The 14,606-nt window shown below is 39.9% G+C and overlaps 1 protein-coding gene across 10 annotated transcripts in view; it reads left to right on the plus strand.

Annotated features, from left to right (window-relative positions):
* Positions 1-6,141, plus strand: part of DISP1 (dispatched RND transporter family member 1) — an 84,355-nt gene extending 78,214 nt beyond the window's left edge. For all 10 annotated transcript variants that reach the window (XM_052669923.1, XM_052670152.1, XM_052670075.1 and 7 more), the window contains one exon: positions 2,492-6,141. In XM_052669923.1, coding sequence (XP_052525883.1) covers positions 2,492-6,130 — 3,639 coding nt within the window. In that variant the 3' untranslated portion in view covers positions 6,131-6,141. The remainder of the gene's footprint in view (positions 1-2,491) is intronic.
* Positions 6,142-14,606: the final 8,465 nt, after the last annotated feature.

Here is a 14,606-nt window from a genome sequence, read left to right on the forward strand (position 1 = left end):
TCTAATGATAAGAGGATTTCAGCATGCCTATTATTTCATTAAATATGAGCTAACAGTATATCCCCTGTGTTAATCATGTTCCCATCTGCATGTAACTACTTTAACTGTATATTTTTCTGACACTCACGGGCTCCATCTTACAGCTGTTCTGCATGTGTGCTAGTCCTACGATCTTCATGGAAGTATTATATACAAAATAGCTGTAGGAGGTGTTCTGATTTTTAACTACTTGGATGAGACAAGCCCTTTCTTTCACCTTGCAGGATGTTTTTCCTGTAAACCATAAACATTTATTTTATAGATTTCAAAGTCTGTAAACAATCTCCTCAGATTGCTTCCCAGAAAACTTCTAGTTGTGATTTTTGTTGCTGTGTATACCCGTTTAGGCAGGTCTGCCTGTGGATAGAGCATGTGCACTGCTCGGTTTCTTCTGTTGTTCCAAAGTAAATGGAAATCTTGCCAGCAGCAGACTGAGTTTGGCAACAGCAAAATGGCCTTTGTGATACCTTTGGATCACTAACAAAGCCCAATGCTACAACATATTAACATTTTACACAGTATTTTAATAAGCTATCCCAAGCTAAATTTTGAATTTTAATTTCTAATTTCCAGCTGCTAGCTCATATTACTTTATCTTTGGCAACAGTTACTTTACAAGTAAATGTTTATGTCCTGCAGCAAGTGTTGAAGAACAGCGTATAAACTTCGTTGTCCCATTTTGATGTGAATATGCAGAGAAGACAATACAGTCCTTTCCTCTTAGTTTGCCTGCTTGACCCTAGGGTTTGTCTATTATGTCCTCATAAGATAAACTTGGAGGCATGCCACAAAAAATACAGATATGCTATTCCAGTGCTTCCTTTTGTTTAGAAGGTTGTTCGGTTTTTCCTGAGTTTGCATGTGTAAGTGTTTCTATCTGGAAACAATCAAATGTGAATTATCCTGTTTTTTTGGAATGCCAGTTTGTTATTGTTCAGAAACTGGTTGACAAAATTAAGTCCATGTTAAAGTTTTTTATAACTGTCCTGAGAATTCCCAAGTGCAGGGTTTTGTCTGCATTATAAATGGTTGCTAATAATAAACCCATGCAGTTTTGCTAGAAAAGCAAAGTAATGTGTTTTAAATCTAGGTGATCTGAAATATACATGGATAATGATTTCTGGTCCCAATCCTATAAACTCTTGACCACATAGATTTAGTGAATTTATTAATATGCATTATATGCAACCTGATTAAGACTGAAATTATGCATGTATCTAAATATTTGAAGAGTTCATTCTCAATCATCACATACAAGCCAGTGTAGAAGCAGACATGAAATTTTTAAGACTTAAGTTCTCTGTGCCTTGTCAAGATGGAGTTTTACCAAGATGAGAAAATTTCCATGATACAATCTTGTTACTTAGCAGTTATAATTCTACTTTAAAGATGTCTTCATTTCACCTTTAACAGCCTTGTGCTTATTTGGTGAAGTCCTACACTTAGTCCTACATTTATTTCAGTAAATCTGAAATATTCTTAAAGTGAAAGAAGAACGTCTGTGTAAGGGAGTAATGCTCATTTATCAAAGGAATTCTTAATCAAAAGGCTAAAATTGCTATAATTTTCGTGAAGCTCTGATAGTAGTTCCTAGGCATTCACTTGAGCTGACACACAGGTTCTCCACTGCAGGATCTCTCTGCTGCATTTACATGTGGTGCCTGTTTGTCCCTATAACTCCTCTAGCTTTACTGCTGCTGCATCTTCCTCTGCTCCTTCGCTCCTTTGCTGGGCCTTGGGGCTTCTTCCCACAGCGGGTGCAGCATTCAGAGGCACAACTGCCATCTCAGTGCAACGTGGCTAATTGTATGGGACTTTATGCCACAGCTGCATTATTCTGCACCTTGGAAATCCATGTATCACTCGGGACGTGTAGCAGACTGACTTGTTTGAGAGGAAATGTGTCAGCTGCAGAGCAAGAAATAACTTGTGAAGTGAGGATTGTAGAAGAGAAGTCAAATGGTGGAAGTCGTAAAAAATGTCACGTTGGTTCTTTCTGGATGGTAAGTCCCTGCCTCTCTCAGGACCTTCAGTATGTGATTCCAAGCAAGATGGAGCTTCACTGATGTATAGCTGATTGGATTTTTGTAGGACTGTAGCATGAGATAATAGAAGAAAATTAACAATCCTCAGTCTGTAAAAAAAAATATATATATTTCAACGCATCTTCAAATTATGGAACATTAACAGTAGAGCTACAGTAGTCTAAATGCTTCTGCCAGTTCTATCCTTTGACAAGTCAGGGTGCTAAGTTACTGCTGGGTTAGTCTGGTTCATGTAAGAGGAACCGTGACACTGATCAAAAACAACATGCAAAGAAAGAGGAATTTATAAATGATAACAGAAAAAAAAATTGTAAGCTGAATTTTTATCACTTCAGGATTTGTGTGTGAATGTTTCTAATCACATTATTACTTTAAAATGGATTTTTGCCCTGCCTGTCTTTATACAGATCAGATCCCATTCCCAGTTTGGTGATCTCTGCCAGAGAGCCACTGCTGCTTCTTGCTGTCCCAGCTGGACACTGGGCAACTATATTGCCATCCTAAACAACAGGTCATCATGTCAAAAAATTGTAGAACGAGACGTCTCTCACACCCTAAAGCTGCTTCGCACGTGTGCCAAATACTATTACAATGGAACCCTGGGGCCAGACTGCTGGGATATGAATGCCAAAAGGAAGGACCAACTCAAGTGTACAAATGTGCCTCGCAAATGTACCAAGTACAATGCTGTTTACCAGATCCTTCACTATCTAGTGGACAAGGATTTTCTAAGCCCAAAGACAGCTGATTATGTCTTACCAGCTTTAAAATATAGCATGCTCTTCTCTCCAACTGAGAAAGGAGAAAGCATGATGAGTATTTACCTTGATAACTTTGAGAACTGGAACTCTTCAGATGGTGTGACAACCGTCACAGGAATTGAGTTTGGAATAAAACATAGTTTGTTTCAAGATTACCTGTTGATGGATACTGTGTATCCTGCCATAGCCATTGTAATTGTTCTGTTAGTTATGTGTGTGTACACGAAGTCCATGTTTATCACGCTGATGACTATGTTTGCAATAATTAGTTCCTTGATCGTTTCTTATTTTCTGTATCGAGTGGTATTTAATTTTGAGTTCTTTCCTTTCATGAATCTCACTGCATTAATTATTCTTGTTGGGATCGGAGCAGATGATGCTTTTGTCTTATGTGATGTTTGGAACTACACAAAATTTGATAAACCTCATGCTGGAACTTCTGAGACAGTGAGCATCACGTTGCAGCATGCTGCTCTTTCCATGTTTGTCACCAGTTTTACCACCGCGGCTGCCTTCTATGCTAATTATGTCAGCAATATCACAGCAATCAGATGTTTTGGTGTCTATGCAGGCACTGCCATCTTGGTAAATTATGTTTTAATGGTTACTTGGCTACCTGCTGTAGTTGTGTTACATGAACGTTATCTTCTCAATATTTTCAGTTGCTTTAAAAAACCTCAGCAGAGGGTATACAACAACAAAAACTGCTGGACAGTGTTGTGCCAAATGTTCCACAAGGTTATTTTTGCAGTCTCAGAAGCATCCAGGATATTTTTTGAAAAAGTTTTGCCGTGCATTGTTATCAAATTTCGTTATATTTGGCTTTTCTGGTTCCTTGCCTTAACAATTGGTGGAGCATATATTGTGTGTATAAATCCAAAGATGAAATTGCCGTCGTTGGAGCTCTCTGAGTTTCAGGTATTTAGGTCTTCTCACCCCTTCGAACGATACGATGCAGAATACAAAAAGCTCTTCATGTTTGAACGTGTCCACCACGGAGAGGAGCTCCACATGCCAATTACGGTAATCTGGGGTGTCACACCTGAGGATAATGGCGACCCTTTAAATCCTAAAAGTAAAGGGAAGCTGCAACTAGATAGCAGTTTTAATATTGCTAGCCCGGCTTCACAGGTTTGGATTTTACGCTTCTGTCAGAAGCTAAGAAATCAAACATTCTTTTATCAGACTGAAGAACAAGACTTCACAAGCTGCTTTATTGAAACATTTAAGCAGTGGATGGAAAATCAGGACTGTGATGAGCCATCTCTTTACCCCTGCTGCAGCCACTGGAGCTTTCCATACAAACAAGAAGTCTTTGAGTTATGTATCAAGAGAGCTATAATGGAGCTAGAAAGAAGCACAGGGTACCATTTGGATAGCAAAACTCCAGGGCCTCGCTTTGACCTGAATGACACCATCAGGGCAGTGGTGCTGGAGTTCCAAAGCACCTACCTCTTCACACTGGCTTATGAGAAAATGCATCAGTTCTACAAAGAGGTGGACTCATGGATTTCAAGTGAGCTTAGTTCAGCTCCTGAAGGTCTTAGCAATGGTTGGTTTGTGAGTAATTTAGAATTTTATGATCTACAGGACAGTCTTTCTGATGGTACTCTGATTGCCATGGGTCTTTCAGTTGCTGTTGCATTTAGTGTAATGCTTCTTACAACTTGGAACATTATTATAAGCCTTTATGCGATAGTTTCAATCGCTGGAACTATTTTTGTCACTGTAGGTTCTCTGGTTCTTCTTGGATGGGAGCTAAACGTATTAGAATCTGTCACTATTTCTGTGGCTGTCGGCTTGTCTGTAGACTTTGCTGTTCATTATGGAGTAGCTTATCGCTTAGCCCCTGATCCTGACCGAGAGGGAAAAGTGATTTTTTCTCTAAGCCGAATGGGTTCTGCTATTGCGATGGCTGCATTGACGACGTTTGTAGCTGGAGCAATGATGATGCCCTCTACAGTGTTGGCATACACGCAGCTTGGCACTTTCATGATGCTAATAATGTGCATTAGTTGGGCTTTTGCAACATTTTTCTTCCAGTGCATGTGCCGATGCCTTGGACCTCAGGGCACTTGTGGCCAGATCCCGCTACCAAAAAAACTGCGGTGTAATGCCTTTTCTCAGACCTTTTCAGGAGCCCAGGGGGGAAGAGGTCAAAATAAATCACATCCCATTAGCAAATACCAGCTGGACTCCAGAGGTCAGAAGCCAGAAATGGAGCACGAGCACTATGAGCTGGAGCCACTGGCATCACAGGCAGGTATCTGTAACCCTGCAGAGAAAGTGACTTATGAAGAAACTCACATCTGCTCGGAACTCTTCAGCAGCAGGCCCCAGAACGCATGTATGCCTATGCATTCGGTGTACAATAGTGAAGTGAGCAAAAGCATTAAAAACGTTGCTAGTTCAGCTGTGCTACAGTCGTCTATTGACCAACATGCTCTGTGCCCACTCTTCTCTCAGAACAGGCAGTGCAGTTGCCCGGATCCGTATAAGCAGGTAACAGTAAAGTGGAGCCCACACTCATGTCAGCAGCTAAGCGATCCCTTCAGTTACCAGTGTTCTCCTTCAGCTGGGGCCGTGCAGATCCAAAGCTCTGTGACTCCCATAAATACTTTGCAGCAAACTACTGAAGGTTATGTGCATCCTGTCCAGCATGTCCTCCACTGCAGCTGCCTTCAAGGAAGGCTCAAAAGAACGATGACACAGAACTCGCTGCCAAAAAATTTTTTCCTCCAGTCAGTGCAACAGTTTCAGGCACATCAAAGAGTAAACAGGACAGATGCTCACCAAAACCCAGAGGAAAACGTAAGAACGGTTCCAAAGGTGATGAGCTCCTCACAGTTTCTGTGCCGAAATGTAGGGCCTCTAATCGTGCATTGCTCTGAATGTGAGAACAGTGTATTTAACAACCAAAAGGGACTCTGTCAGACGGTGGACAAGTGTGATGAGAAGGGTGGCACAGAAGCCAATGGGGTTGAAAGCAAGAAAGCCTCTATATCAAAGCAGAAAAAGAAAGCCGAGAGCAAGATAGATCAGTGTTCTTTGCAGAATGACCAGGTTTTGAAGGGTGACCAAGCTGCTAAAAAACACCTGCTGAATAGGTCAGCAGGAGAGGCTCACTGTGAGGGTTGCCGTGAAAACTCACACTGTTGTAGCAGAGCTGTCGCAGTGAAGTGCAATTCTGTTGACTGTCAAATGCCAAACATCGAAGCCAATGTGCCTCCTATGTTAATGCGCCCAGAACTTTCCAATGAAAGTTTGTTAATAAAAACGCTATAATAAATCTTTAATTTGACCATCCTGCGTCTTTTTTTCAAAAATATGTTTAAGACACTAAACAAGAAATTCCTGAATAAATATGAATTATAATTGCGTTTTAGAATGAGAAGGGTATTTTATAGAAGGGTAATATTTATACATTTCATAAAGCCATTACACATAGGAAAACCAGATGTTGTCCACAATGTTTTTTTTTGTTGTTTTTTTTTTTTTTCCTGTAGCTCATAAACTGGATTATGCTTAATTTAACTTTTGCCCTAGGGCACTGGAACTTGAATTTTCAGTATAAATCATCTTCAGAAATAAAGCATTGCAAAGAAACGCTCCCTTTTCTGAAGCCAGGGCTTGTGGGATTGACAGTGTTGGGGTAAGTGTGTTTGCCACCATGTGAGTGCATCACTTCCCTTTATCCACTCAGCAGGCTTCTGTTCTGAACATGGTGAGTGCCTTGAAACAGTGGGAAGACTGTAACTGTTAATTAAGTGTTATCTGGAAGAGCAGCAGGTGTAGTGTGCTTGGGGAGTATTTTCAACTATTAATCCTAACAAAATCCTAACAAAAAGGAAATGCTGTTGTGGAGGTCAGTAGCACTTGTGCTGTCATTGTTATGAATCTATGTATATAGCATAGTAAAATGTTTTAAACTGCCCTTTCTGGCAGTTACTGTGTAGGCAGCGTTAAATACTGGAGAATACAAGGGGAAACAATAGTAAGTAGATGCTATTTGCTTTTCAGTGATGACAAGAAAGGTATAATTTGTGAATATGATGTATATAAAATCCTGATTTATAAAATTGGCCTTAAAGAGCTGTGCAATACTGCAAGTTTCCCAACAAAGTATGGAAATGAGAAGTAACACTACTATAGAGAAAGGCATAGGGAATGCATGTGTTCTTACTGCTTGTAGGATCAGATGAAGTCAATTTAGAAGGCTCAAAGGCATAAATGGAAATACAATTCTCTGTGTTTTGCTTACCCAGAAAAGTTCTAAGGTGTAAGTAAAATATTGTCCTAAACCTTGTGACTGAGAAACTGGATTTCAGATACTGTATTTGTGTAACTGCAGCATTTAGTCAAATGACAGATAGGATTGGGTCACGGAGATGCTTACTGGTCTCATCCATCAGAGAAAGTGGATTTGAGAGCTGGAACTGTGTAGTATGTCATAATTGGTAGGTACCATAATGCCAGATCTCTCTATAGATGGTAGTTTATTATGCTGATCGTGTTGATTTATCTGATGTAGTTAACAGAAGATCGATTTCATAGACTGATGTGAAATCATATACTTGGTGTTCCATGAATCACTGGAGAAAAAGTCTGGCATTAACTGTTCTTAGGTTCATATTGAAGGGATGTAGAAGATGAGTATCGTATGCTAAACCATTTTGGTTTCTCTGGGAGTAACCATGATAGTGCTTGTATATCCCAGAGACGAGAAGAAAGTAGGAGTATGAACTGAACAGAAGAAGCTAATATGATTTTACATGGTTACTTTACGAGTAGCAGCCTAAGTATAAAATAAAACTCATTCTTAGATCCTTTAAAACCCATAACTCAATTTAGAGCCAGATTCCTTCTAAACATTTGTAACGAGAGCAACTCAAGAATTTTCTGTGCGCTGTAAAGGCTATTAATTATAAAGAGTTAAGACATGCAGTGCTAGACAATCTAAAGAAAATAAAAGGGTTAAGAAATAAATTGGACCATTGCCATGTGTTATTATCCAGCTTTCTTTCTAACCATTGCACCTGACTGAATACAATTTCTGTGAGGGATGTCTGTAACATGCTAGGGAATAAATCTGTTAGACAACAGTAAGCCTGAAATAAAAATGATGTTTTGATAGTTTAGTTGACCTCCAGAGAGGCTTTGCCAAAGCAGCGTGTAACACTTGCATAGTGCCTGTCACATCAGCTGTCACACACGGCTGTGCCTCTAAGACGTGGGCCTTAGGGGTCCTACTGAACACATCTGCAGAACATAGGATGTTTTGAGCTGATTTGCTCAAAATTGAGATTTATTCTGAGCCAGCATTCCATAACTGCATACTGCATAAGGAAACTCCTTACTGCTTCTACTAATAAATGCTATTAAATAATGGTGAGGTAAGCGATGAAGACTTGCTTTATATTTTCATTATATTTTTTAAGTTCTTAAGGGCTGATGTAGTAAAAAAAAAATATGGGCAGATGAGGAGTGGTAGTGCAATGTACTCTTAGAAAAGACTGAAATGGGCTAGAAAACTCTATTGCTGTTGTATGTGACTTTGACATTGCCTCCCTGCTAACCTCTTTATTCTTTCTGAATCACATAGCTGGACCAGGAACAATTATTGAAAGAGAGTAAGTTTAATATTAATGTGTGTGTGGGCATCGTCTCTGTCAATTAATGCATGGATTTTAGAATTCCATTCAAAACAAGACTCCTGGAGAGTAAAAGAGAATAGGGGCTGGTTCCAGTGACAGTTGAAAGCTAATGAAGCTATAGGCATAACTCTATCTCTAGAAAACCCCATGAGAGAAAAATAAATATTACGTTACTATAGGCTTGAAGCTGCAAACAAGCAGAGTTTGGGATCCTGTTCCACTCTGAAATCTAAGCAAGGACTATCCTACTAAGACATACTTTTGTAAGAGTTGCCAAAGATTGCCATGTCCCACGGGAAGCTGGTGAACATCAAATGCTCTAGTGAATTGGGCAGGGTATTCAGTAATTGTCGTGATGGTGATGATGCATAGCTTGGTACATGAAGACTGCAGGAAAGATTGACAGTGGGAAGGCTTTGCTGTAACTTGCTCCTGCAGTGAGTCTTCCAGGTAACATCTGTTTGATTTGAAGAGAGGAAAGAAAGACTTCATGTAGGAGGACAGTAATCTGCTGGTGTCTCTGGAGCAAGTTGTATCTTTTCTTTAAGAATGAATTCTTTGAATGAGAATCTTCCTGGGAGCAGGACTTGCATCTTGAACCTGATATCTCAGGAAGAAAAAACTACTTCACATATTAGACACCTCAGTTGTCTGTGTTGCCCATAGGCTCTGTATTTCAAATTGCAATCACATTTGTAGTGTGAGTAATAGAGAGATCAGTTTTTTCAGTTTTTAACTAAAATGGTATGATAATTTAAAGTAAGCCCTTCAAAATATAACACCATGCCTAATATATAGTCAGTGTGAATGCAGAAACCTACAAAGTGTTTGTACGTGGGTTGGAAGCTTCTATATTAATATAAGGGAATTTTAAAGTTTTTATGTTGTTGTGTTCTTTAAGAAAATTAATATCCATAGTTTTACATTAATCTACAATTTGTTCTTTATTAATTGATGTAGAAGTATTCCTTTAAAAGTGCTTTGGATTAGGAACACCTCTAATTTTGACACACAGAATATTAGCAGTCATTCTGAGAGAGATCTGAATATGCAGGTTGACAAATGACAAAGTTGTAGCACTGTAAGAAATGTCAAACGTGATCAAAATAGAATTTCTTTATATAGACAATATTATGCTGCTTAATATAGGTAGCAGATGGCTGATTCAGACCAAATTCACACTGACTTCATTGAATTGGACCTCAAATTTTTTCCACATGCTGGCAAGCTATATTAAATTTCACTTCTGCCAGTAATATGCCAGTTGATGATAAATTCCCTCTGATGATGATAACTTTCTCATCCAGGTGACATAGGAGCCATTGAGGAGAGGTACTGTGCTGAACCTCAATCTCACCAACAAGGGGAGACTGGTGGGGAGTGTGAAGGTCAAGGACAGCTGTGGCTGCAGTGACCATGAAGAGGTAGAGTTCAAAATCCTTAAGACAGTAATTTTTATTTATTTATCGCCTTTTCTTGGATGCCCTTGTACCTTAACTTTTTTCCTGACATAGTACTGAATCTGTTATGTGTCAAACATAGCTCTTTTTGACATTAAAATGCACTGAAGGCAAGTAATTTTCCATGTATTTCTTGTAGCTATAAAACTGCATTTAGAAGCAGGTCTTCCTCTTTTCTTGCTCACATTTTTCTAGACTTCTTGAAATACAACTTGTGTAGCATAGTCTCTGTTCCTTTCCCATTTTGAAATGCATAATTCCATTTGGAGAACACAATGCGTGAGCTTTCTAACAGTTCACAGCAGTATTTTGCCACTAAATAGGGCAGAAATAATGAGCACAGAGTTATATTGCCTCTACTTCGAATACTTCTATCAGTCTGTAGCTACATGACTTGGGGGTTTTATCTGGCATAGCACTAAAATAGTATAATCTTCAAAAAGGCAGCATTGAGTCCCTGTTCTAAAGCATGAACTTTGTAACATCAATGACAAGTAGTGGGTCATTCTTATCTTCTTTGTTTAACATTATCTTCACACACATACAAAAAAAAAACCAAAACAGAAAAACAAAAGAAAAAAGCCCACTGTAAAAGAAAAAAGTGATTCAGGAAGTATTAGGCAAAGCATCATAAAATTGAAAAATGCTCAGATTGGAGTGTTTTGCCAAGAGGTGAACTCTGCTGCTTTCTCTTTTCTGTAAGGACCTTACTTAATATGTCCCATATGAACAGCATGCTGCTGTAGAATGAGATTTCAAGAAACTCTCCTCTGACATCTCTTGATGGTGTCAGGTGCCAGAGAAGTTTCACAACGTGTAATAATTTTAACAGTACTGGGAAAAGATACTGTACCAAAAGAAAATGTCTTAATGGAGAGGCAATCGTTCAGATGTTGCTCTATCTGGCATTGTCATCAATTGCAGCTGAAAAGCAACATGGAACTTGAACTAATAGATTTTAAATGAGAGATACATAAGAATTTGAGACAGCTCAGTAGGTGCACTGAATTAACTTATATCTGTCGGCTTCAAGCTAATCCAGCTAAGGCGAAGTGAGGAGAGATTGATGCCTCAAGTCTATTTGCATTGAAACAGTCTTCTACACAATACAGAGGGACTGAGTATCTTGAAAATACATGGAAGCCACAGTATTTGAAACTAAAAGCTTATGATCTCAGAGTCGTAAGTGTTAAACTCAGTAATGAACAATAGCATGTAAAAGGTTGTTGATGTTTAATTAGGGAACTGTAAACTTCTATGTGTTTAACACTAGTGGCTGTTTAAAAGAGCAAATTTCATGAACTTGCAATAAATGTTGATGTGTGTTCAAGAAGACCTGTAACTCAGTGCTTCCAAATAGTTTCTAGCACTATAACTTTGATATAGTCCAGTTGGCATCTATTATGCTGGTCCACAGGCACCTTAGTGCAGCAGATTCAGCTGTCACTAGTCAGGGCTTCGGATGGAGCCTGAACTGCCTCCTGAATGATCAGTTCAAAACTGGGACCAACCTTAAGAGCAAAACATGAGTCTGCCTGTCTGTCTTCTGCCAGATGCTAACTTCTTATGGGCAACACAGGAGGGAGGTTGAAATCTGTACTTGTGTTTTTCCCCTGAAGAAAGAAGCTGACTAGCACAGATGTTTCAAAAGTCAGAAGGCAAATAAAGTCATCTTATGAAGCCCTTATGAGGCTGTGTAGGGGTAACTGAAGCTTTGTGGAGGTGCTTGGATTTTTGGCGTGCCAAATACATGCCTCGATTTTTATAGCTGTTACTGATTTCCAAACTGATCGTCCAGCTTTTCATTTCACCCAGTTTATGTGTAAAAAGTGACCTGATCTGTTTCTATTCTGGCACTGTCAAAGAAATACAACGCTCTTATGTTTAAGTTCATGTATATTTTAGGTATATAAAGTCTAGAATAATATTCCCTAATCTTAAACTCCTGTTGTTATAAACTGACGTTTAAAGTTGTTGTCATTACTTCAGCATTTTTATTAATAGTCCAGCACTGCAGAGATATATAAACTCTGTTTTCATTTACCATTTTTAGTACTTCATGATTGTATTTCATGATGTCTTTAAAATAAAAAAAGTGTAAATGCTGGCCCTGTACACACAGATGATTCAAGGTATCTACAGTTAGCATTAAAACTGCTCGAAACAACTGACAGAAAAATAACAACTTCATCTGTAACAGTAAAACAAAAGCGTAATATACTTCATTTCTAGTGGGTCTCTGTACACAGCCTGTGTCCAGCATGCACCTTTCCAGCCCACCTCTCGGGGCTACTTCCACCCTTGTTCTCTTTCAGTTCTTCTTCCCGGCTCAGCTCTGGTTCCTTGCAGTCTGAATGTCCTAAAGTATGAGAGCTGGTTGTTGTACTGCAAGGGGACAACCGGTTTGGAGAGGCTGTGATTATGCTGTTGTGTGCCTGCTTTTTAAATACGGATTCTCAGACGCAGATCTTGAATGAGACCCGCTATTATATCTCTCTTGGTTCTCTGAGCATGAGAGTGATTGATCTCCAGCAAAGCGGATGTGATGGCCTCACAGCAGGGGGCCCTGGGCTGTGCAATCCCCAAGGATTAGTCCCCAGTCCTGAGAACTTTCAACCATTTATCGTTCTGATATTAGGTCTGCATTTGCCTTTTGTCTGTTGTGCTGCTCTGCAAGTTATTCCCCCCCACTCTGGGCATCAGACAGCAGCTCCCTCCTGGTGCTTGTATCCTGAAATCCTCGCTACCAAAAGGATTTGCTGCAGGTTGAGCTCCCCTTGCTCACATAGGACCTTGTTGAAGCCCCTTGTCAGCAGAGTAAAGCTGGAAGGACTCATTTATTTAAGTGGCCTTGCCCCAATATAGCTATTGTTTGCATTGTAACCTCCTCTGCCACATGGGGACTGGGAATGGGCAGCACGAGCTTCTCAGGAGACTGTAAATGTGAAGGCCATGGATTTCAATATGTTTTGTCTTCCGGCTGTGCCAGAACTCAGACATTGTCCTGACATCTAACACTTGTTGTCTTGTTCCTGGTTTTTTATACACTTTAGCCTGAAAAGCCTGATTGATGTGCAGCCCTGGAATGCTGGAGTCTTCGGCATTCACTCTTGCTCTGGTTTTGCATTGTATTTTAAGATAAGGAGAGCAAAGATTTGGGTCAGATGTTGTTGTTGCTGCTGGTGTCTTCCTCCTTCTCTCCACCCAACTCCATGCTATCTGGAAATGAGTCCACCCTTCCTTAGGAAGCCCAGACAGCAAGGAAGCCACAGCCTCTTTGTATTTTTAATTTAGATGTGCCTGAATTCATGTGGATATCCTCAGAGCTATCACAGCTCTCAAGTTGGTTTGTTTTCTTCTTTAGAGGATCTGAAGTCTTATCTCCAGTGTATCCAACTAAACGCAAATCATTTGTAACCTTTCCTGCAGTGGAAGGGAAATGGGGAAGACAAACTGGAGCAATGCCAAAAGGCTACTGTTCTCAACCTCTGACATCCCTTCTCCACAGGATACCAGCTGATCTGTGATTGATTATTTGAACTGAGATTTGGCTCCCAGCTTGGAAGCTTTGCCATATACTGAAATAGTTCAGTATAAATGAAATCAGAGAGCTCCTGACTGCTTGAGTAGAGGTGCAGCAGACGATAAGTATGCCAGCACCTAGAGCTCATTGCTGCCACTGAGAAGGTGGTGTGCATCCTGGGCTGTGGGGTCATGCCTGAAATCCCTCTGTTGCCATTGTTTAAATTAAAAAAAAAAAAGAAAAAGGAAAGTGGAGTAGGAGCCAACTGACTGTGTGACTGTGCAGTTGCAATCTGAGGTGTGCTCCCACCATCTTCTTCAAACTCCCGATCCAGATGCAGCCTTCTGGAAGCACTTTTGTCTCTTCCCAGTGACAATCCAAGGAGGCCAGGATCCTATTTTAGGAGCAGTGAATTGTGCCTGATGTGGAATATCTACCTTAGAAGGTTTTGAAGGACTGCATTGTCTTTCTGGCTAATGGTGCAGTGTAGTCTTTTTCTTTCTTGTTAACTGATGGGTTAATCAACGGGTTGAACCTGGGTGTGGAATAACATGGAAAAAGTGCAAAAGCAGAGAAAGAAATATTTTCTTCCCTCACTGAAATTGCAAGCTTGGTAAATGGGCTTCTTAGTTTCCGTAAATGTTTTTACTTGACCAGGCAAAGGAATGGACTGACATCCTGTGATACTCAGTCTGTTTCTCCTTGCCACCACAAGACATCAAAGTCAATTTGCATTGTGTTTGAGGCCATTTTATACAATATTATGCAGTAATTGTCTTTTAAGGACAGAGAACCCTCTCTTCTTGATAACTCATCACCAATTTTGTGATAGCTTATCACTGCTTACAGTACTCCCTGTGCTTTTAGCCCAGCTCTTCTCTCATCTTCCCTATGCTGATGCTTTAAACTCAGTACATGTTGCAGCAGTGTGCTGGGTTGGGAATGTCTAATTCAGTTGGCTAATCTATTGTTCCCATTTGTTTGTTTGCATAGGTTTTAACAGGAAAAGGTGAGGAGTTTAGTCTATGGCAGCAGACAGCACTCACCCAGGGCACCTGGTAATGCTTGTTTGTGTGCACTATTTGTATTAATCAAGAAATTTTGAATATTGTGTGCTAAAATGC

Source organism: Tympanuchus pallidicinctus, unplaced genomic scaffold (assembly GCF_026119805.1).
Source record: "Tympanuchus pallidicinctus isolate F22 unplaced genomic scaffold, pur_lepc_1.0 scaffold1, whole genome shotgun sequence".
Lineage (NCBI taxonomy): Eukaryota > Metazoa > Chordata > Aves > Galliformes > Phasianidae > Tympanuchus > Tympanuchus pallidicinctus.